At 35.2% G+C, this 23596-nt stretch overlaps 1 protein-coding gene across 1 annotated transcript; it reads left to right on the plus strand.

The window, feature by feature from the left end:
- Window positions 1–18935: 18935 nt before the first annotated feature.
- Window positions 18936–21149, plus strand: LOC111913436 (berberine bridge enzyme-like D-2). Its single transcript, XM_023909137.3, has one exon. It carries the CDS (start codon window positions 19349–19351, stop codon window positions 21026–21028), a length of 1680 nt encoding a protein of 559 aa, XP_023764905.1. The 5' UTR covers window positions 18936–19348; the 3' UTR covers window positions 21029–21149.
- The last annotated feature ends 2447 nt before the right edge of the window (window positions 21150–23596 follow it).

A 23596-nucleotide genomic window follows, 5' to 3' on the forward strand; every position in this document is an offset into this window, starting at 1 on the left:
AAGATGATCTTCCATATTTTGATCAAGGTGAAAGAATGTTCCCTTCTTCAAGCAATGGTGGAACTCAACATCATGCTTCTCCAACTCTTCCTCCTCCTACTATGACTCTCCCCATGTCACGAGTTGAAAGATACAAAACTGTTCAAGCCATTTTGGCGAGTAGACATCAAGATGGGAATTTTGTATGTGCTCATGTTTTGGAAATGAAATCGTACATTAACAAATTGGATATGATGGGTGTCGTTTTCCCAAGGGAGCAGGACATTGATTTGGTTCTATTTTCGCTTACTGAGTCGTATAGTCAGTTCATTGAAGTCTTTTATATGAGATATCATGACGTGACCCTAATTAATCTGACACAAAGTTGATTGATGCTGAGGCAGAAATGCTTAACATCACAAGTGAAGCAAAATTGTTTGAAGGATCTAATTCCAAAATTTCCATGGACATTAACATTGGTGACAATGGTGGTCCAGAAAAGATTTCTCTTCCCAATGGAAAGGGATCGGCCAATGTCAAATCGTTTGATCACATGGTAAAGAGAAAGGCTAGTTCTGAGATAGTTTCATGTGCTAACACTAAAAGGTCCATATGTTTCTATTGCCAATTGAAAGGACATTGGTTGTGAAGCTGCCCAAACTACCTGAAAGATCTTAGAGATGGTAAAGTCAAGTCGTGTGACTCTACTTTAGGTACATCCATTATCTAACTCCATTATTTAAATAAGTTCCTATTCATAGATTTTTATTACATGATGTGATGATCACATTTTGATGTTTTGGTAGGATCTAAGAGAAAGAAGGAAACTTAAGAAGAGTGATTTGATTATGATAGTGAGAGATAAATTCTAGTCACACGGTTCAATGATCAGAATTTAGAGATGCTACTTGGGAGTTAGGATAGTTTAATAGATTGCTTTGGAAATGTATTAAAACATTTTTTTCATCTTTGCATTGTAAGGACAAGTTCAAATTTTTTTCGTTTTTTATCAATAAAAGTACAATTTTGGTTTATCTAGTTTGTTTACTTTATAATTCCTTGCAATGGCATCTATGAAAGTGTTGGTTACATTTCTATTATTAGAAATATTAATTGTGAATTTGATTCTTCTTGTTTTATTTGTGGAAATGTCATAATTAACTAAGTGATAAAGAATTCTCATCACCTAAGTGTCAGTTGGATAGAAACTTGGAATCATGCAATTTGAATTGTATGATGTATGAGAATCTTGATCATTGGAATATTATGATTAATTCATTGATCACGTGTTTATGTGAGTCAAAGTGAACGACTAATGGATCTGGTCCATTGATATGGACTATTTAGATCTACCACAAAGAATGAAAAACTCTATTCATAATGATTTACTGATGCTTTGGTATATATGGTTGTGCTTATAAGATTACTAATTTTGATACTTTGAAAGGTTTTAAAGAGTAGCAGAACGAATCAGAAGAATCTGTTAGGCAGAAAGATAAAAGGTTCTCCAATCTGAAAGGAAATGAGAATACTTTAGTATCATGCTTTATGATCATCTTAATTATTGTGGAACTATATCACAATTGATCATCGGAGAACATCTTAGTGCAATTATTTGACTAAGAAGAGAAATCGGATTTTGTTGAAATTGTTCAATCGAGAGATAAGCCATACTTCGTTTCTAATCAAGTTTTAGAGTCGTGCTCTAGTTACTAGCCATCGTATCTTGAAACTTAATTCATACTAAGCTGGTTTATAAAACCTCATTAAATGTGGAGTAATAATGTTTTCTTACTCTAGCACATTTAGATTTGGAAGTTGTGATGTTTTGGTTAAAACAAAGGATAGACTTAGACCAATTCCATGAAGTGTTTCTAAATCCACACTAACTTTTAAATATTTGTTTTATCTCATCAAGGAATATTCTTTGAGAGAAAAACTTATATGTCAAGAAGTCAGTGGGAGTCTTAATGATCTTGAAGAGTTTCAGGAATCAATAAAGAATAAACATTTTAGTTATTACTAGCACACGACCTGAGGTTGATAACCTATCACGTTAAATTGACACTACTAGAAAAACAGCCTTTTACGACGCTCATTGCGCGTCGTAAAAGGCTCAGACGACGCGCAAATGCGCATCAAGGAAGGCCCTGTCATAAAGAGAGACGACGCACTTTTGCGACGCCCATTTACGACGCGCAATTACGACACGCAATGCGTATCAAGGAAGGCCCTGTCATAAAGGAAGACGACATGCATTCGCGTGTCGTAACCTTACGACGCGCGTGTTAATGACACGCAATGCGTATCAAAAAAGCCCCTGTCAAGAAAGGCCATGTCATAAATGAAGATGACACACATTTTTGCGTATCGTAAATTTAAATGTTTAAAAAAAATAAATTTATATATTTATTAACTTTTAAATTAAATTTGCATTTAATTTCTTATAATAGAAATAAAATACCATATACAAAAAATACAATCCATTGCATAATATAAAATAAAATTTCATATTCAAATGTTAAACAAAAATAATACATTGCTAACATGTGTTATACATTCCTATAAAACTAACAAATGAGCATATAACTCTGTTTCTTACTGGAAAGGAATGCCAAACATGATTACAAGTCTCCCTTAATCTTGATTACTCACCTGCTTAAGTAGAATGCTGTTGTTGAAAAGGTTACCTAGCAACAGAGAAAAACACAACACCTCTCCCACAATCACAACATCATTTACAGAAAAAGGGTTGTCAATTACTTTCATTAATACTTTCATTCAATCACAAAAATATTAAATAAAAGGGTGAAAAGAATAACTTACTTTTGATAAGTTGATCTCCCTTAGAGCAAACACAGCTAAAGCATTGAACAAGACCCTATTTCAAAATTTTGTAAATACACAAATCATGATACCTGATATTGGAATACACACTTTGAGACATGAATTAATACGAGTAGATTAACTTGATATTGGAATACACACTTTGAGACATGCACCATTCAGACCACCATCCAGACCTTCACCCAAACACGTGACCAATGATATACAAACACATGACCAAGGGTTGCATGATAACAAGATCTTCTAGAGCTTCTACTTTGTCTAGTGATAAGGTGCTGTATATATAACATATCAACATCGTCAAACTCATCAAAATCCTCCTGCAGATGAAATGGTTTGTGGTGGTTTTACTTTTAGATGCTTTGTGAAAAGTGAAAACCACAAGATTCTTTTATCCTGAATTTGACAAGGTGGTATAGTGGAGAGAACCTCAAAGAAACTATTGAGAAAATGTGAAAAGGAAACAAGTATATGATGACCTGATTTCATTCCACATAGTCATCAATGAAGTCCTTAACATCATTGACTTGTTCAGGGCTCAATTCATCATTATCCAACCTCGATTTGAGATTCCAGCTCAGACACCTAACCAATAATAAGCATTGTCATATATAATGTCTAAATGGGTAACCAACGACTAAGACATGCTTGAGAGGGAAGAGTAAGAAGAAAGGAATACAAATGGAAACATAAATGACCTTCTTACCCTTCGAAAAAGATTTGTTTAATAATATATTAACTCTTAACATATTAAATAAAAACAATAAAAAATAAAACAAAACAAAATAAAATAGAGCTCACCTTTTTGTTCAATAACTTCAATAAATTGATGAGCTTCTTCAAAGATCTGACTGATGTCTACTTCTTCTTCATCACCTATATGTTCATGTTCATCATCACAACCCGTTTTTTATTAAATAAAAAAGGAAAGATTAATTAATCACTTACAAAAAAGTTTTGATACTCAAACAAATCTGCCCGTTGAGATTCAGCCTGCCCGATTTCATTAGAACACAAACACAATCTGGACAAGAATTACTCTCACTGCCCTCAAAAAACCCTGAAGTGAATAAAATGTTCCAAAATTATTCAAAAATATCATATTTTCTCAAAATGAGGTTTTCCACATTAACCAACTCCTAACATTTTCTCAAAAATATTATTTAAACATCATTTACATTTTTTCTTTTTAAAAAAGAAAAAACATAAGGTACCTCAGTTAAACACAACACTTTAGTTGGAATCTCATCAGGTAATCTAGGTAATCCGGGAAGATTAAACCCTCCAACTTGTAAGGCCATTTTCGACAAATAAAAACGTGAAGTTTCAAAGCATTGAAAGTAAATAAATAATAAAAATAATAATAATAATAATAATTAATAATAATAATAAACTCTATAGTACCTGCAAAACTATATGTTGTTAAGCCTGGGCCATAATGGTCTCATGTTCAGATTTCATCTGCCCGCTGCAGTAAAATAAAGAGCACCAAAAACATCAGATTTATCATAAACTTGTTCATAATAATAAAGCCCCCATGGATTGAGAAAAATTTAAATTAATAATAATAATAATAATAATAATAATAATAATAATAATAATAATAATAATAATAATAATAATAATAATAAAGGATATTTTAAATAAAAACCTGATGGTTGCACCTGGCATTGATCTATCAGAACCTTAGTCTCTGGTCTCAGGTTTGCATCAAACCTGAATCCAAAATAAGTGATAGAAAAGCAAAATCTCAGGTATCGGTAGCTATACACATAAAAACACAACTGATAAAATATCATCTTGTTTATAAATAGAATGAGCTTGTAAATATTTGTATGTAAAGTTGGTTTATACTTCACTTCTTGTAGATTGGTAACAGGAGGGCATATACCTACAAAATCATTGTTTTAAAGGTCAAAATACCATTAAATGTTTGAAAGACCTCAACATTGAAGAACCTTCTACTTAACTCTCAGTTGGCTCATTCAGCCTTCAAATTGTGCTCCTAACTGTAACAGCACTTGCAGTACTATCATCATTCATACACAAACAAACAAAAAATATATATCAGTAAATTAAAAACATTAAAATATCAGAAGAAAATTTAAAAATTAAATATTATTACTTCAATGTGTATGGACCCCCTGCTTTCACTTTCCCACAGTCCTTGCAACTCCGGATTCCAATCTCCCTCTGTTGGTGACTCCATTGATTCCCACTGCCACTGCCAAGTGTTAGCAGCTTCTCCACGTGTTCGAATACAACACATAGCCGTTTTACATCTTGGATTATTTCCATATCACCCGGTAGCTTGTTCGCTGCCAACGCAATAAGTCAAATTAAAAAAATGACTATTTTACCCTTGTGTCTAAAAATTGTAAATGAGACATTACACATACCTTGTAAAGGCTTCAATGCAGAAGCAATGGTGAAGTATAATTGGTCGATTTGTATTGTCATGTTCTTTAACCCACCAAATCTAGTCTGGTTAAGAGTGTCAGCTGCAGCTCTGGAAGCAGTACACACCATTGGCTCTAGTAATTGATGTGGTCTTACTGTTTCCAGATTTTGAACACCTCTTATTTTTCTTGACCCACCCATCGATAGATACAAACGGTAATACTGCCATGAGAACAATATATAACCGATTATTATAACTTGATATATCTACAAGATGCATGAATGGAAAGATGTTGACAAAACGGTTATAATTATATACGTAAAAATAAAAACTTTACTAGCCAGCAACCATACCAATGAACTGGATGAACAGGCTCCATAGTTACACGCACAGGAGCTACTGAATTATTCATTATCAGACAAAGATCAAGAAGAAATTTAGGGTTTCAAACCAAAATGGAAGACCAGCAGATTGTGTCTAGGCTCTATTTTTACAACAAAATAGTCACAATTGAATCAGTGGTCAGAGAAATATAATAAAATCATCAACAAAAATGAATATGAAGAGGAACCAAAGATAGTTTTATCAAAAGAACACCAATGTTTACACAAACAAAACTAAACAAGTTTTACAGCACAAATCACTTTAGAACACACATAAGTAAACGACAAGACTCAGAAATATATTAACTTACACTAATCAGTGTTTCCAGGAAAGAATATATAATCTACAAAACAAACAGTTAAACATAGACCACCTGGGTAAAGAGACTTACTTATGCCCTTAGTTTCAGTGCTTATCTGGAATTGAAAAAAATAATAATAAAAAGAAATCGCCAACATTTTGACCACTACAAATACAAGTTACTTTAAATTATTGTATTGTTTGTTGTATTAAATTGAAATCCAGTACTATTTAACACAAAAAGGATTTTGCAATGTTAATGCTTTGTTTTTATTGTTGGGCAGCAATATATATATATATATATATATATATATATATATATATATATATATATATAGCCAAAGCAGTAGACATCGAATGAAAAACATTAGTCTTGAATGGAAGTACAACAAAAGTTCCCCTGATTTGCTCATATTGTGTGTAAACTAGGAAACACCAAGACACCAAATTGCCAAACACAACCCATGATATCAATGGCTCAGGTCGCCCTATGCCTAGGCTAGCCCTAACCTGCTGTATATTTTGTGAAGCTAAACTCCATTGAAGTTTTGAAATCGACTGTTGGAACACCCAACCTCTTCTAGACTGAACAACTGAATCACATACACACTTCTTCACCTGAGGAATTCTATAACTCCCAACAACATAGAAATATGTGCAGACATGACAAAATTATTAATGGCTTTATTAACTATAGTTGATTTGTTGTGACACCTATAGTTGCATAATATCTACACTGCGACAGTTTTGTGGATTACCCACCTCTTCGGGAAGGTATACATGCTCATTACTTATTTTTGTATTTTCAAATGGGATCCTTCTCCCTCTCCCTCTGGTAATTTTCTCTTCAAACCCGATCCTCCTGATTTAATAAAACATAAGACTATCAGTCTATAACCTCAACAATAAAAACATAACAAATTATTATTAAAAAAAGATTCTTTGTGTCCTCAACAGTTATTTCAGGTTTAAAGACTTTGGAACGTGCAAAAAAAAGAGAAAAATAGAACTTCACCATACCTGTAACTCATGCCAAGTTGCCAACAACGATCTACCTTTGTTGATTCGATCAATGCCTTTTCCTTAATATATTGACCTACGAGAGCAATTTACAAGCAAACAAACATAAAATTATCTTCAAAAATGATAAGAATTTGCTAAAAGACAGAAAACAACGAACTGGATCAATTCAAATACAATTTAAGTTCACAAATCGTTTTCAGAAAACAAAAATCAATATACGTTCACAAATTCTTCCTACTGACTTGAGAAACTTTTCAGGATCCTGTATGCGAAGGACTACAACTAGAAACATCGATAACAAGAGAGCACCTCGATCTAAAAATTGTAAGAGAGAGAGAGAGAGACAAAGAGAGCATTCAAAAGGAATAAACATGGGAGTTTATTAGAGCGAGAGAGACAAGAGATGAGAGAGGAAGAGAGAAATAGAGGGGAAGAGTAGTTGCAACCCGTAAAATTTACCTTCACTGTGTCTTCGGTTGTGTTGTTGAAGTAGGCCCAGTAAATTACGTAGTCAATCCAACTTCCTTCCACACAATCTTCTTTTCTCAATCCCAATTCCGGGAAGTTTTTGGTCATTAGAGCAAACCATCTTCTCCCCAAATCACTCCAAACCCTAACCCCTAATTCACTAATCCAACAGTGGGATTAGTTTTGTATTTACGGGAAGATAGAGAGGAAGAAGATGAATACGAAAGTAAATACGCCAGAGCAGTCAACCATGTTATGTAATTGCTTCACCGTTGGGCCCCATCGTGAGTTGCAGCAGGGCGTTGTCAACGTGAAGAGTCACAGACCCCCAATCGTCAGTTCTATGAAAGATTTTGTGAGGGACAAGAAGTGGTGATAGAAACTAGGGTTTTTGTGGGAGATAGAAAAGCAAAATAAGAAGCGAGCCTGATTCTTTGGTCGCCGATTTTATTATATGGAGCACGAAGAAGATAACGGCGGGGGAGAAGAAGATAGATCCGACGAAGGTAAAAAAAATATGGAGCAAGGAAGAAGGAACGTGAATGGCCAGTGGTTGTGTCTAGGGTTAGAGAGAGAGAGAGAGGAGGGAGAGAATGGCTCTGTGTGAGAGATAAGGCGACCCATAGGATCAGAGTGAGAAGCGGGGTATTCAAAATTTTAGAATTTTAGATCCCTCTTTAAAAACGTGCATTTAGTTAAAAAAATATAAAGCGACATTTGTATATGACACACACTTAAAATAAGCGCCCTCCGTGTTTTTAATTTTTTTTTATTTGACACTAATTGTAGGGCACGCACAAATGCGTATCCTCTATCCTTCAAATTTTGGAAAACTAACATCGATTTTTACGGCACGCACAAATGCGTATCCTCTATTAGCGCGTGTCATTGATTGCACGTCGTAAAAGACTGTTTTTCTAGTAGTGTGACATATTCTTGTTTCTGTGCACCTTCTAGTTGGGTTGACAATGCTTATGAGTTCTATGGTTCTCATTTGACTATAAAAAGCAAAGCACGTTGGACAGTGAAAGTACATTTGTCAGTATGGGCAAGCTGCTTAACAACATGGAAGCACTGGTAGGCCATTATGCTACTAGAGGGCAAGAAATTTAGAATAACAAAGTTCAGCCATGAAAGGAAAGCTAAATGTGAATTTGGTTTAGTATTAAACCTTATCTTATGATTGTAGGTTGGAATGATATATTCACATAGATGGGAATATGTACACCATAAAATCTAGGTGGCAAAAGGTTTCGCTCTAATTCATGAAAATAATTATGAGGAATCACTTTTGCTAGTACATTTTAAAGAAATGATAAATTTCATTATGGTTAATGGTTGTGTTAATTGTGTTCTCAAATTCATAATATGATTACGGCATCCCGTTTTATAGTTCGAATTGTGAGAAATGACAAGGAATTTCGCAGTTAAGCGTGCTTGGGCGAGAGTAGTACTAGGATGGGTGACCCCTGGAAGTCCTCGTGTTGAACCCCCCTGTTTGAACGCTAAAAGTCTTAAGACTACTATGTGAACTACTTCTATTCTTTACTAGGACTACATCATAGGTATGTAGGTCAAACTCTCGAGAACTTATTTCTACTCTTTACATGTACGATCTAAATACATTCAGGTTCAACCATAATCGCTCACAAATTCATTTTCTTCCCATGTTCAGAATCATGTCGCCATCCGGAAATAGTCAGCCGAACAACGAAACCCCTACCCTTCATATTGATGAAACTACTTTTCAAGTTGCAGTCTCAGCTGCCGTGACAGCTGTTCTGACTCACCTTAACGCTAACAATGCAAATGTTAGCGGAATGGGTATCAATGATTCCAATCCAAGTGACAACCAAGTACACCCACGAGTAACGAACTGCCATAACACTCTGAATCTCAAGCCCAAGAATAACAGACAAAGGTTCAGGAAAAGGGGTAAAGGCAAAGCACCCCAAGGGACAAACAAAAGACAACAACCTGTGGCAGCCTTCACGGCCACAAAATCTGTACCTCCTACTGTCATCCCTACTGGCATCCCAGTTATCCCTGACCCAGCCAGACCGTATGCTGGAAACCTCCCAGAGTGCAACAAATGCAACTATCACCATCATGGACCTTGTCAAGTAATGCAGTGCTTAAACAGCAACAAAAAGGGACACACCATCAATTATTGTAGGGCTTGGATCCAACACATTACTTCAACCACCAACGTCGAAATTTCTCGGATATGCCACCTATGTGGTGTAATGGGACATTTCAAAAGGGGCAGCCCAACAGAGAGGGGTGACGGGGGATCAGGAGGAGTTTGACCACAGAACAACAAAGGACCCTACTATAGTATAGGAACGCTTCCCATCAGCTGTATTTTTGTATGCTTTCCAAATTTAAAAAAAAAACAAAAACAAAAAACTAGTGCAACTTGAGTCTTATCTTTTGCGAGATCCCGTCAGTTAAGGGATCCTCGTGCCGCGTATACTTGTCTTTTGTAGTATACCTAGTTCGCATCAATAGTCTTGTAGTAAATCTATAATATTGTAACTCTGTTAACAGTTGCACTATTGTGTTTTGTCTGTAACGCCTCTATGATCAAATCTAGTGCCTTCACTTCCAAGTGATTCCACTTTTATCATACAACCGGAGTCCATCCGATCCTCACAATACCAGTTTCGTGCGTAAATCTCTTCCTTCGAATTCATCTTTCTAGCGAATCCGTCATTCCATAACTCCGAAGTACTCATGCGTAGAGTACCTCAGGTTTCTTATCCTTTCCGAAGAAACCACAACAGACCTCCCCGAAGTACCACTCGGGCGGTACGTCAAGTTCAATCTAATATGAACTTCAGGACGGAGACTGCCCAAGACTACGAGTAATCACATCGTCATATGAACAAACTTAGAACCCAGTACGACTCCAGTAACCAGATCGCCTTACAGTCTAACCCCCCTACCGAGCTGCAAGAACTGTCTGGTCAAACGGACAAAGCAACGCCGCTTCCCATTAGTGAAGGATCGCTGGAATACTAACCAAGGACCTGGATTCACTTGGGAGCGCGAGAATCAATCGATTAGGAAGTATCCCCACTTCTTGGCTCGATTATTCATGCCTACTCGTTGCCTAAATTCTAATTTCGGGATGAAATTATTTCTAACGGGGGGATGATGTGACAACCGTGAAATTTTGGCCAAGTCAAAGTCAACTAAAGTCAACAAGTCAAATTGGTCAACTTATCTAACCCTTGTACATTAGGGTTTCCATTATGTTTCTTATTGTACAACTTCCAATCCTCATACAAATTATCACTTAGAGTTTTCACGTGTTCGGAAATTCTAAACCCTAATCAGGTAAGTGATGACTCTACTCGATAAAACATTATTCCATACCCCTTGAGAGCATATAACATTCATAACAAGGCTTAACAGAGTGTAAGAACCTTGTGTTGCGAAGCCAAATACTCAAAAAGGTCACAAAAGAAGTCTCTCCAAATCTCTCACTCTAACTCTCCCAAAACTCTCTAAGTAAGAGAAATCTCTCCAAGAAGGTGAAATCTCTCCCAAATCTCTCTCTGTATGAGAAACCTCTCCAAGAATGTAAAATCTCTCCCAAATCTCTCTCTGTATGAGAAATCTCTCCAAGAATGTCAAATCTCTCCAAGTATGTCAAATCTCTCCTAAATCTCTCTAAGTATGCCAAATCTCTCCAAGTATGACAAATCTCTCCCAAACCTCTCTCAAGATCTCTCTCAACTTTTTATAATCACTCGGGGCATCCCAACCCTCGAATTTTGCGACAACAGCTCAAAAACGGAAGTCTACGCGAAAAACGGACTTAAGGAGCCGAAACTCCTCTTAGGAACCGAAACCTCTTAGGAGCCGAACCCTTCTTAGGAGCCGAACCCTCTTAAGGAGCCGAACCCTTCTTAGGAGCCAGCACCTTGTCAGAAGCGAAGCTGTCAAAAGCACCATGAGGACCGAACACTGCTGATGAAGAACCGAAGTCGAACCTCGAATGACCAAAGGTTCCCTCGGACCGAAGCTCAGCAGACCGAACCTTCGCACCTTCGGTCCCCTCCTCTTCCTCTCGGTTCCTTCTTTCCCTTCTCTCGGTTCTCATCCTCTTAGAGTCGAACCTCGCAGGTTCGGTCCAGGTTGCCGGTTTTTGACCCAAACTTCGTTTTAAGCCTGTTTTTCGAAATTTAAACGCGGGATTTTCACCCAAACTCATATTTTAGCGTAAGAAACCCCAAATATTCATATTTTAATAATATTTTGGGTAAAATCCTTGCCTAAGAATAAAATCTAGTTGGTAAGATATTTAGGAGGAGTGTTGACTTTTCTTTAGTGTATGACACAAGCAACCTCCCATACCCACTCCATGACCAACCCACACCCCTCCCATTCCCTCTCTTTCCAACCCTCCCCACGTTCTTAGATCTGGAACATCCATCCTCTCTCCTAACATTCTCTCATTTTCTCATTCTTCCACACAAGATCAAACACCCTTTTCTCTCTCAATTCTCTCACTAAAATTCGAGATTCAAGGCATACTCCAAGGCTTTTCTTCTTCATTTGGTAAGTATTATCATATTTCTTATGATTATTACACTCCCTTTTACTCATATCATATAATGCTTACACAAATTCCATCACTTTGGTGTTAGATACTCGAAAATCTTCTAGGCATCTTCAAGTGTTCTTGAGTTGAACACTTCTCTCCCTCAACAACCACCCACTTACATCATATAAAGTGAGTTCATACCCCTACATTTTCATGTTTTCTTAAGTTTTTATTGGGGGAATACAAGTTAAAACACCAAGAACATAACTAAACTTTTCTAACAGCTTTCATCAGAAACGTTGGACTCCATTCACGGACTTTTTTGGGAAACTTAAACATTTTATTTTTCAAAACTCTTTTAGGTGAAAGTAGTTCCAGTACTTAGCTTTAAAATGACTACTTTCACATCACCATACGATTTTTCTACGATTTATGGTGATTTTTACAAAACTGTCTATCATTTTAGAAACAAATCCGGACAAGTCTGTGAATATGAACATTTTAACACAATTTAAAGACTTCTAAAAATCATAATAAAAATTATTAATAAACTAGACACATTTTGTGAACTTTCAGAATTTACGGATTCAGTTTTGGACCTGTTATGAATTTTCTAAGAACAGTAATAGAAAATGTTAACAAACAGAAAAATGCTATCAATTTCATTTCACCTTGTAACATGTCGAGCAAAGTGTATATCTTTATGTGAATATATGTTATTGCAAATAAATGACATTTTGTCTTAGTATATAGACATGCATCAGTTAATAAATGGATTTTGATATATATATATATATATATATATATATATATATATATATATATATATATATATATATATATATATATATATACATATATATATACATACATATATATATATATATAATATAAAAGATAACAAATTGTTATAATCAAAGTACATCCATTACATACAAACATTTGAATAAACTATGTTAAGTATAGTTTGCGTACATTACCTCTACTATCCTTGTTTTGATAAACTATAATAGGTATAGTTTATGATACTTTACATAACACACTCATACAAAAAGGGTACATTTATACAAAAGGGAGTTTCATTACGATAATACACCACAAACAAACATTTTGATAAGCTACAATAGGTATAGTTTATATTCATTTACATTACCAAAGGGTTTTCTTCACTTAAACTGTCTTATCAAACCATTTTCAAATCGTTTTACAAACTGACATCAAGTCATCTTTTCTTTGTTATTAAACTTTTCAAAGGTTTTTACAAAACTTCTTTTATACTCTTATATTGTTAAATACATGCCTACATATGTATGGTTATATAAGTAATGTTTAAAGGACTTAGAACGGCTAGCTCGCCTTGTTTCCTTTTCTTCGTTGGGATGTGGTTTGATGGGTATCGATTATCCATCCGAAGGTCGTCTAAATATCAGTTATGTATCATGTATACATATATAGTCATAAAAGTTCCATCAATCAATTCAGTACCTTTAGGTAGCAAAGGTATACTTCCGGTTATACTCGTACATTACTAGTAACTATAATAGGTATAGTTAAGAGATACTACTTTCCATTGCTAGTACAAGGAATCACACCAGAGTCAGTTCATTCATGAGTCTATACGAAAACATATTGTTTGTAGAGATACTATTGCATGGATACTTGTACATAGATACGATTACATAGATTCTATATGCTTAGATACTATTACATATTGTATGAGTAGACTCTATTATATACACTACGGGACTTACCATTCCGCACCCAAGGCTTTCAACCACAGCAGGGAAAATGCTCATCGGTAGATGGCTATGGTTGTACTGTTTGGCGAGTTTCCACGTCGTGAATATCCTAGTACCCAAGGATACTATTACCCTTACTATGTGTCATGATAGCTTCATTTTATTTACTTCTTTTTATAGTTTATTTTAGTACATTTCATTCGCATTTTAGTTAACTTCCATGCATATTTTCCCTTTTGTTATTTTTATGACCATTTCGGGGTACTTTCTAGTTTCTTGAGCATTATTGCAGATTTTCTTGGAAACTAGCGGGGCGACACTCTTGGGAGGCGATTGGGCTTGAAAGGAATTGGGGATTTCGTGCTTGATGGTTATGAAGGTGACTCATGGGGTGGACCTGTCAATTGCTTGAAGGCTTGGAAGAATTGAGCTTTAAATTTGAAAGACGTGGGAGAATTCTTAAGTGTGCAAGATCAATATTTGGGAGTTTGCGAAAGTTTAGAGTGATGTGGATAGACAAATTGGGCTTTGATTGAAGATATATCGAAGAAAAATGGGCTAGGAGTTGATTGGATTCGAACTGGGCCAATGGATTAGCTGTGGGGGCCCAAAACTTGAAGAAGCCCAAAATTACCCGTCAGAGCCCGCGGCCCGCGTAAGATTCCCCGCGGCCCGCGTGGGTTCCTGACTAGGGCAATTTCGGGATTTTGCTAAGAGCTCTATTTTGGGAAGTTTGGTGTGCCTCTTTAGCCTTATCTTGAAGGTCCGATTTTGAGACTTTCTCTCTGGAGTTTGGATCATTTTTGGAGGCCAATAACACTTGAAGAATATCTTCTTTTCATCTCTTGAATCTTGTCAAATGTTTGGTACAATCTCATCTAACTTTGTTCATTTGAGTTTAGCCATGCTTGGCTAAGCAAATCTTGGTTGACTTTTTGTTGAATCCTTTGAACTTTTGTTGAATGTTGAAGAATCCATGAACTTGTTCTTAAATCTTTATGGAAATGTTTTGTGTTTTACCATATTATCACTACTAGTGTGTTTTTATTCATGAGTTTAAATGTGTTTGTGGTGATTAGTTGGCTAATTTCTTGATTAAGTAAATGATCCTCAAATTAGCAAGCAACAAATGATTTTTGTGTTGTTTTTGCTTCACACAATCATAAAAACATTTCCTCCAACATGATGGTGAAAGCATTTGACCCCTCTTGGATTTGGTGACTTTTTGGTTCTTAATGCTAGTTGACTTTCACTAATTACATGCTATTTGGAATTAGTGACTTTGACTAAGGAAATTGTTATGAGCTTCTCTAGCCATTTCAACAATTAAGAAAAGTCTAGGTAATCTCAAGCTCCTTGGATTACTATAGCCAAATTAAGGATTTAAATCAAAGTATTGCACCATTGGATTCTAATGATATCTTTATCAAAAGTCAAAGTGAGGAAACTTTAAGTCAACAATCTCTCCTTTATTGATTTTGCATCAAACTCTTATTTTTGTTGCATTTGTCTATTTAAATCATAGTTAACTCTAGTTTGTTTCAAGTATTTCAAAACACCAAAACCCCCCATTTTATTTTTATTGTCATTTTACAAGTATTTTTACAAAGAAATTTTTCATAGAGTTATAAATTGAACCAATCTTCGTGGATTCGATCCCTTTACCACTATACACTATTTTAGTGTGTAATATTTAGGTTTATTATTTGTGTTGGCCTCGACAACCACCATGTCACAATCACATAGTTACGGGTGTACTGTTCGGCGAGTTCCCACGCCGTGAATATCCTAGTACCCAAGGATACCATTACCCTTACTGTGTATTACAATCACATAGTTACGGGTGTACTGTTCGGCAAGTTTCCACATCGTGAATATCCTAGTACCCAAGGATACCATTACCCTTACTGTGTGTCACAATCACATAGTTACGAGTGCAGTGTTCGGCTAGTTTCCACGCCATGATTATCCTAGTGCAAAAGGATACACTCTCTGTTATTATATTATTTTCCTTATTACCTTTACTTTGTGTCACGTTCGCATAATCGATGAGGTAGATTAGATTTGAATAATAATAATTGTACAAGGTAAAACCTTCTCTTACATAGAGGTTCATACTTTTAAAACACATGAGTCTTGGTAGAAGACTACTTTTTATACTAGTAAGAAATATGGGATTTCCTAGGGTTTTCACACTTATACAAAGCTGCTTTCTCAAACTTTTGCGAATCTTTCATAACAACTTTTCACAAGAAATGACACTAAAATACTTATGAATTCACCAGCTTTATTGCTGATACTCGCTTTCAAAATAACTTGTATTCTCAGGTCACAATTAGACAATTACCGATGCAAGGTTTAGAGAAGACGGAGCAGTCAAGACTCGTCTTTTTATTTTGAGTATTCATTATGTTGTTCATGTTATGAAAGAACACACTTGTAATTAAAAATTATACTATTAATGCAATGGATGATGTTGTCTCTTGTTTACTACTTTACATTGTTGTGATACATTACATGACGTCCTCCACCCCGGAACGTTTCCGCCTTCCTTGGTTTTGGGGTGTGACATTCTAGAACCTTCAAAAGGTCTTGGACGTTTTTGTATGGTTCTAGAGGATCTAAAATTATCCTTGGAGGATAATTAAGAAGCCAGATAAATACCAAAAGTAAGATAATGTTATTTTATGGGTTTGGACTTATCTAAGGTTTCTTGGTACACTATATAAAGGCCCATATACTTCATATTTTCGTCTAAGACTTCTTAGAGAAGCTTGGGCCGAAATTCTACCTCTCTCCTCTTTCTATTTAAGCTCCTTGGTTGCTAAGGTTTGGGTGTGAACCATTAGAGGCGCGACACTTATGGTGCTTGCTTCCAAGAGTCTTTCAATGAGAAATTCAAGGTTGTTTGCTATAATAATCTTCAAGGTAAGTTTTCTTATATTATGAATTAGTTTGTTCATAGTAAAGTCTTGTAGATTAGTCATTCATAGTATGTTGCTATATGTAAAAGACATAGATCCAATTAGGTTGCATGTGCTCTAATCAATTGAATTGTTTGATTGTTTTTCGCTTAAGGCATTGTAGTTGTAACCTAAAATCCCATCAAGTAAAATACTATTTTAAAATCAAGGAATCAAAATACTTTTATAACTTAACAAAGTTTTATACAAAAAGTATTTTCACAGTATAATATACAAAAACTGTGAACTCACCAGCATTACGTTGACGTTTTTAAAACCACATGTATTCCTACGAAACCATGAAATGGAAGATTGTACCTCCGGAAGCAGTGGTTGACCGACGAAACTACCAAAGACTTATTTTCGTTATAGTTATGCCTACCTATTGAGGAACTTTTTTTGTATTAGAATTTATAGAAACACGTTCGAATGTAATATTGTTTTGTACTGTTCAATGTATGTTCAATGTCTGTGATCCAACGTCCTAATGTCACACAGCTCGGCTTCGAATGTAATACTGTTTTGTACTTTTTTTGTATTAGAATTTATAGAAACACGTTCGAATGTAATATTCGAGTCGGGTTTTGGGTATCTATATTATGTTTATTCGGTTCTCGGGTTATTCAGTTTGGGTTACCCGAATAAGTGTTTATTCGGTTCTAAATACCTAACCCAAATAAGCATTCCTCCTCCCTTTTTTCTGATCGACAGAAATCAAAATCACGATTCATACTTTGGTCATCGTTGCTTATAACATAAAAAAAAACCTTACTCTCGTTCTCATCGTTTCAAAATTGACTAATATTCTCATCTATTTCCAAACTCGAAATCACTTCTGTCGATCCTTCCTCTTGTTTCAAACTTTCAAAAATCAACCATTCCTATTGTCTCTAAGGATTCACAAATTCCTACTTTGTCTAGTCATGAAAAATAGGCTCCAACTTAAGTAAGAAATTAATTTTCATTATATTAATCTAGTATGTAAATGTTATTCTTTTTATGTGTTATTTTGTTATGTTAGTCTTTGAATGTTTTATGTTGATGTATAAAGTACATTGTTAGTCTATTATTCGGGTTATAGAATCCTAATACGGTTTATTCGGTCTTTTTCGGTTATATTAGGTCCTAAATAATCTTGTACATGTTATTCGGGTAATAACCGGACCAAACTGATTTATATTCAAAACGAACTGATTAATACCAGAACCAAACCAAACCAGTATTGGTTAATCGGTTACGTTTTTGGTTTATGCAATTATCCTTATTCGGTTTTTGAGTTATTCAGGTTCAGGTCGGTGCGGTCCAATTCTGACCTGAATAACATCCCTAATTCTGGTATTTAAGAATTGCATATATTATATTTTCATTTTTAAGAAGTGCATATACGATATTTTGAATTTTTATGAAAGGTGAATTTTTATGAAAGGTAAATATGATATTTTGAAATTAAGTTAGACCAATATAATATTTTGATGTTTATAAGTGTAAGTGTATATACACGAAATTCTAATCTAAAAGATAAGTTAGGCAGTTACTTGTATACGAACGTCTATATAATTGGTTTACAAAACAAATAGTCCTAATCATTCGCATTAGCACAACCTCTCAATACTATTTTAATTGCTTCTCAAAATATTACTAATTATATGTCAAAACTCACGCTTGTTCCGTTACATCAATCTTAATCAATATAAGCATATCAAATAGCCCTTTCCGTTTCCGTTTTTATTTTATTTTTACTTTTTTCCGATGAGAACTAATCCATCACCCGTGTAAAATTTTAAGGTTTTAAGTAGTCATCGTAGATATTTAAATAGATTAACCAATCAAGATGTTTTTTTATAGGATTAGAAGGACCGACAACATTTTAAATCAAAAAAAAAAAATCGACAGAAATAAATATAAAATCCTTCATTTAATAAAACAATAAATAATTTAATGATTACCGTTGATCTAACTTCGATATAAGGTAGATAATTAATCGATCTATTGTTATTGGAACGGCAGTGTTTGGCGCTTTGCGGTTGGCCGGCCTTTCACCACACCACCAACGTAGTAATTAATCTTCAAAATGAATAATACCCTTTCCAAGTCTTATATTACAATTTTTTACTACAAAAAGTAAAAAATAATGTATTTTGGTAAATTATGTTATCATTTCACACACATAATATGCATATATGCATATTTGATGCGTATTCAACTATGCATACATGTATATTTGAAAAGCACAAAATATACATGCAACCAAATTTCGTTTTTTTCTTGTTTTTCCTTGAACCCTATTAGGGGCGCTACCACATGATACTTTGGTGTTAGAATTTAGTATTGACATTATATATATTCGAAATGTTAAAGATGAAATGAATCTGAATTGACCTCCAAAAGATGGCATTTTGGGATTGGAGGTTGAATGAAACATTAGAATTTTACGTCTATCCAAATGAACAGCCCACTTTCTTTCCCTATCTGTTTGAATATTATGTGAGAAAGCTCAGTTTGTCTGCATGCAGTAGCGTATGTTCTTCAAGGTATTAAGAAAATGGCAATGGCCGGCCACGTACGTTAGTTTCTGCTTTTTCTCCCTCTGTTTGTCTTCTCCTTCCGAGCACCATGATTCTTAATAAATTATTCGTCTTTAATTTTCCATATAAATCTATATGTTCAACACTACTCGTTTCATACATTTATGGGGTGTGATAATTTTCAGCTAATAACAATCTTCATCTTCTTTGCCATGTCTGTTTCTGTACCTTCACTCGCTTACGATCACGAAGATCAAGAACAAAACACAGAGATCTTCACCTCGTGTTTACTTCAATTTGGTGTTCATAACTTTTCAACTCAATCAAACTCCAACAATGATTCATCAGTTTATTATCAGCTTCTCAATTTCTCCATTCAAAATCTTAGATTTTCTGGATCAAATTTGCCTAAACCAACTGTTATTGTGTTCCCCGAAACAAAAGAACAGTTGGCCAAAACCGTCATCTGTGCTAGACAATCTGCGCTAGAAATCAGGGTCCGGTGCGGTGGTCACAGCTACGAAGGGTCGTCATCAGTAGCCATGGAAGGACGTCCGTTTGTGGTGATTGATATGACCAGACTGGACCATGTTTCAGTGGATGTGAACTCGGGTAGTGCGTGGGTTGAATCGGGTGCAACCCTTGGTCAGACCTACTGTGCCATAGCTGAGGTCAGCAGTGTCCATGGTTTTTCAGCCGGATCTTGCCCAACTGTTGGAGTCGGAGGTCACATTTCCGGTGGTGGGTTCGGGTTGTTGTCCCGGAAATATGGCTTGGCGGCGGATAATATACTCGATGCGATTCTAGTAACCGCCAATGGTGAGCTACTAGATCGCCAGGCAATGGGGGAGGATGTGTTTTGGGCAATACGGGGCGGTGGTGGTGGGGTATGGGGAATCGTGTACGCTTGGAATGTTCAGTTATCAACTGTACCTGAAACTGTCACCAGTTTCATCGTGTCTAGACCAGGTACGATGAAACAGGTGACAGATTTAGTAAACAAATGGCAACACGTCGCGCCAAAATTGCACGATGACTTTTACCTCTCGTCTTTTGTCGGTGCGGGTTTGCCCGAACGAAAAAACAAACCCGGGATATCAGCCACATTCAAAGGGTTCTTTTTAGGACCAAAAAGCAAAGCTGTATTCATCATAAATCAAGCTTTCCCCGAGCTAAGAATCGTTGAAAACGACTGTAAAGAAACAAGTTGGATCGAATCCGTTCTGTTCTTCTCGGGATACGGAGTTGGAAGCTCGATTTCGGATTTGAAAAACCGATATTTACAAGATAAATTGTACTACAAGGCGAAATCGGATTACGTCCGGACACCAATTCCGAGGCTCGGGCTAACCACGGCTCTTGAAATACTCGAGAAACAACCGAAAGGATATGTAATTCTTGATCCCTATGGTGGCGCAATGCAATCTATAAGTAGCGATTCCATTCCTTTCCCTCACCGGAAAGACAATCTTTTTACTATTCAATATCTAGTTGAATGGAAAGAAACTGATAATGATAAGACCAACGACTACTTAGCATGGATACGAGGTTTTCATGGATCGATGACGCCTTATGTATCATGGGATCCACGAGCTGCTTACGTTAATTACATGGACATTGATCTTGGAGTGATGAATTGGATAAAAACTAGGGTCGAGTCGAATGAGGATGGTGCAGTGGAGATGGCTCGGGAATGGGGTGAGAAGTACTTCGGTAAAAACTACGATCGATTGGTGAAGGCAAAAACACAAATCGACCCGTACAACTTTTTCAGGCATCAACAAAGCATCCCTCCAGTGTCGTTGGATAACAAGAATCAAAGGGCAAGTAGATTGAGTGAGTAACTTAACTACGTAAGGAGTGTTATATATGAATTGAATTGTTCCTTGGTTTTCTTTTCATGTGTATACTTAATTTGTGAAGTTCCCAACCAAAGTGTAATAGAATACAGTTTTAATTCGTTAAAAACTACTTATTAAATTTGTTAAACTAAAAAACAAGAATTTATTTCTTCACATATATAAAAATAAACTTATTTAAATTATAATATATTATACAGAGAAAATTATAAATTTAACCAAATACACTAATTACTTTGTGGAAAATAGCCAAAAAAAACCAAAATTGCATTTTTAGCCACTAAAATCGCAGATGGGTATAATCCATCTGTGATTTTGTCATTCCATCTGCGAATGTACAAGTGGCTAAAGCACGTTTGGTGGTTTTTTTTTCGTTGTATATATAACCCCTTTCCAGCCTAAAATCGCAGATGGACTATGTTCATCTGTGATTTCCTCTTTATTCACCTGCGATTTTGTGTGTGCGTGTGTTTTTTTTATTGTTTTGTTTTGACTACGAAATTGATAGGGTTTAACTACGAAACAACCTTATTATATATAAAAATTTTCAAAAAATTATCATTTTTGTTGTTATTTCTTTGGAAAATTTATTTAAAACCTCTTTAAAAAAATGAATGAATATTTAATTTGCGTTGTAACTGGCAGAAGGTGGAAAGAGAGTTTTTCTAAAAAAGATAGTGAAAAATGAAGAAAAAATTTTTTTTATACAAAATAGCTACGAAATCATAGATGGAGTGTACAAAATCACAGATTGACTTAGTCCATCTGTAATTTTAAGGGCTAGTTTTGTAATTCAGGTTTTTTTTTGTCTATTTTCCACAAAATAATTAATGCATTTGGCTAAATTTGCAATTTTCTCTATTATATATGGTTAATTACTTAATTTAATTATAAAACCAAATATTCAGTTTCTAAATCCAGATTATTTAGTATTCGAACTCTTCCTAGTAAGCCTGATACTTTTATCTTAGCTGGCTATTTTTTGAAGGATATTTTGTGTTTTTTTTTTTTTTTTGAAATGGAAAGATAATATTGAAATTAAAAAAAAAATCTAGTGTGAAGCTGGACAGATTACAGAACAGCAAAGATCTGGCATGGAGCCATGGATAGTTAAATTTTTCAACAAACAACAACAAAACAAAAAATAGATCAAGCATCAGACACCAAGAGGTCAAGCCGCATACGAGACGATCAGTTTTGCCCCAAAAATTTTCGCTAGATCAGCAGCTACATGACAGTGAGTTGAGTTTCAGAGACGATCAGGTTTTGTTTCCCCTCTCCTTGTGAGACTTCAAACGCACCAACATCGGGTAGTATCAATTACGAATAATTCACCAACTTGTCAAGCATGTTATCTTGCCATGTGTCGAGTACACCTTGTGTTTCGATTTCCCGACCGGTCAAGAGAAAAGGCCATATGTTCATTAGAGCCTCTGCAATGCAACTACTTAGACATCTTTTAAGAGCATGAACCTTTGAAGCTGGACATTTGCACCAATCGTTGTAAGACATGTAGAAATAGCAACACCAAGGAACATATGCATCCTATATATTAATATATGGTGAATAAATATGGTGAAAAAAAGAGAACACACACCGAAATTATACTCATCCCCCCCCCCCCCCCCCCCCCACCCCCCTATATCCATCGCGAAAGTGAAACATGAAAGAGATTTGAGTAATAAGAGATGAACCGTAATTTTTTAAGCTGAAATGTGATTTTGTGATGGGATCTTCGGTTCATGAGTTTTGGAGCCTTTGAACTTGATCCGTGGGGACCGTGATCAACAATGAAGATTTGGATATTATTTTTTTGTACTTGAAAAGCTTAAGCGCTTGAAACGGATTGACCTTTAATTGAAATAATTTTCATTACCTAGAGATCACAACAACTTTAGGATTCACAAGAATTCTAGCATTTGTTTCAATCTCAGTGTGTACCGTAATACAAAACTAGACCTACTAGTTGGATATTCATTATTCAAAACCTTTATCACGGGTTTATACTCTTCATAATTTGCAAGCATTTAGAAAGATTGTTAAAATTAGTAATGCTGTAAAATAATGAAATACTTAGGTTAAAATATTTCTTTTTATGTCAGACATTTTTTCCCTGGTCTTGTACAAATAGAAAGAGAATTTAGGTAATTTCTATAAAAGTCCTCCAGCGTGTAGTCATTTTAGTTAGAGAGAATCTGAGGGAATTCCTTAGCCACTTAATTTGTTCTTCATGTAGTATTTAAGTCTATCTATTACGTTATTATTTGGAATTACTACAATCTTCATTATTGTTCTTATTCCATATTAATGTCAATCTCCCATGGAATCCAACAATATTAAACACCAAGACTTCCGAGGTCCGCTATAAAGAGAGTTACCCAACCACCATAGAATAAAGAATCAACTTTCTATGTAGAAAGTTTACATGTGATTTTTGAAGAATCATTGACCACTCATCTTGTTTAAAGATATTATTACCTACCAGAATTTTCAAATAAAAGAGTAATTTGCCTTACAACCCAAAACATTTGCAATGTCATTTGCAATTTTAAT

Source organism: Lactuca sativa, chromosome 1 (genome assembly GCF_002870075.4).
Source record: "Lactuca sativa cultivar Salinas chromosome 1, Lsat_Salinas_v11, whole genome shotgun sequence".
NCBI lineage: Eukaryota > Viridiplantae > Streptophyta > Magnoliopsida > Asterales > Asteraceae > Lactuca > Lactuca sativa.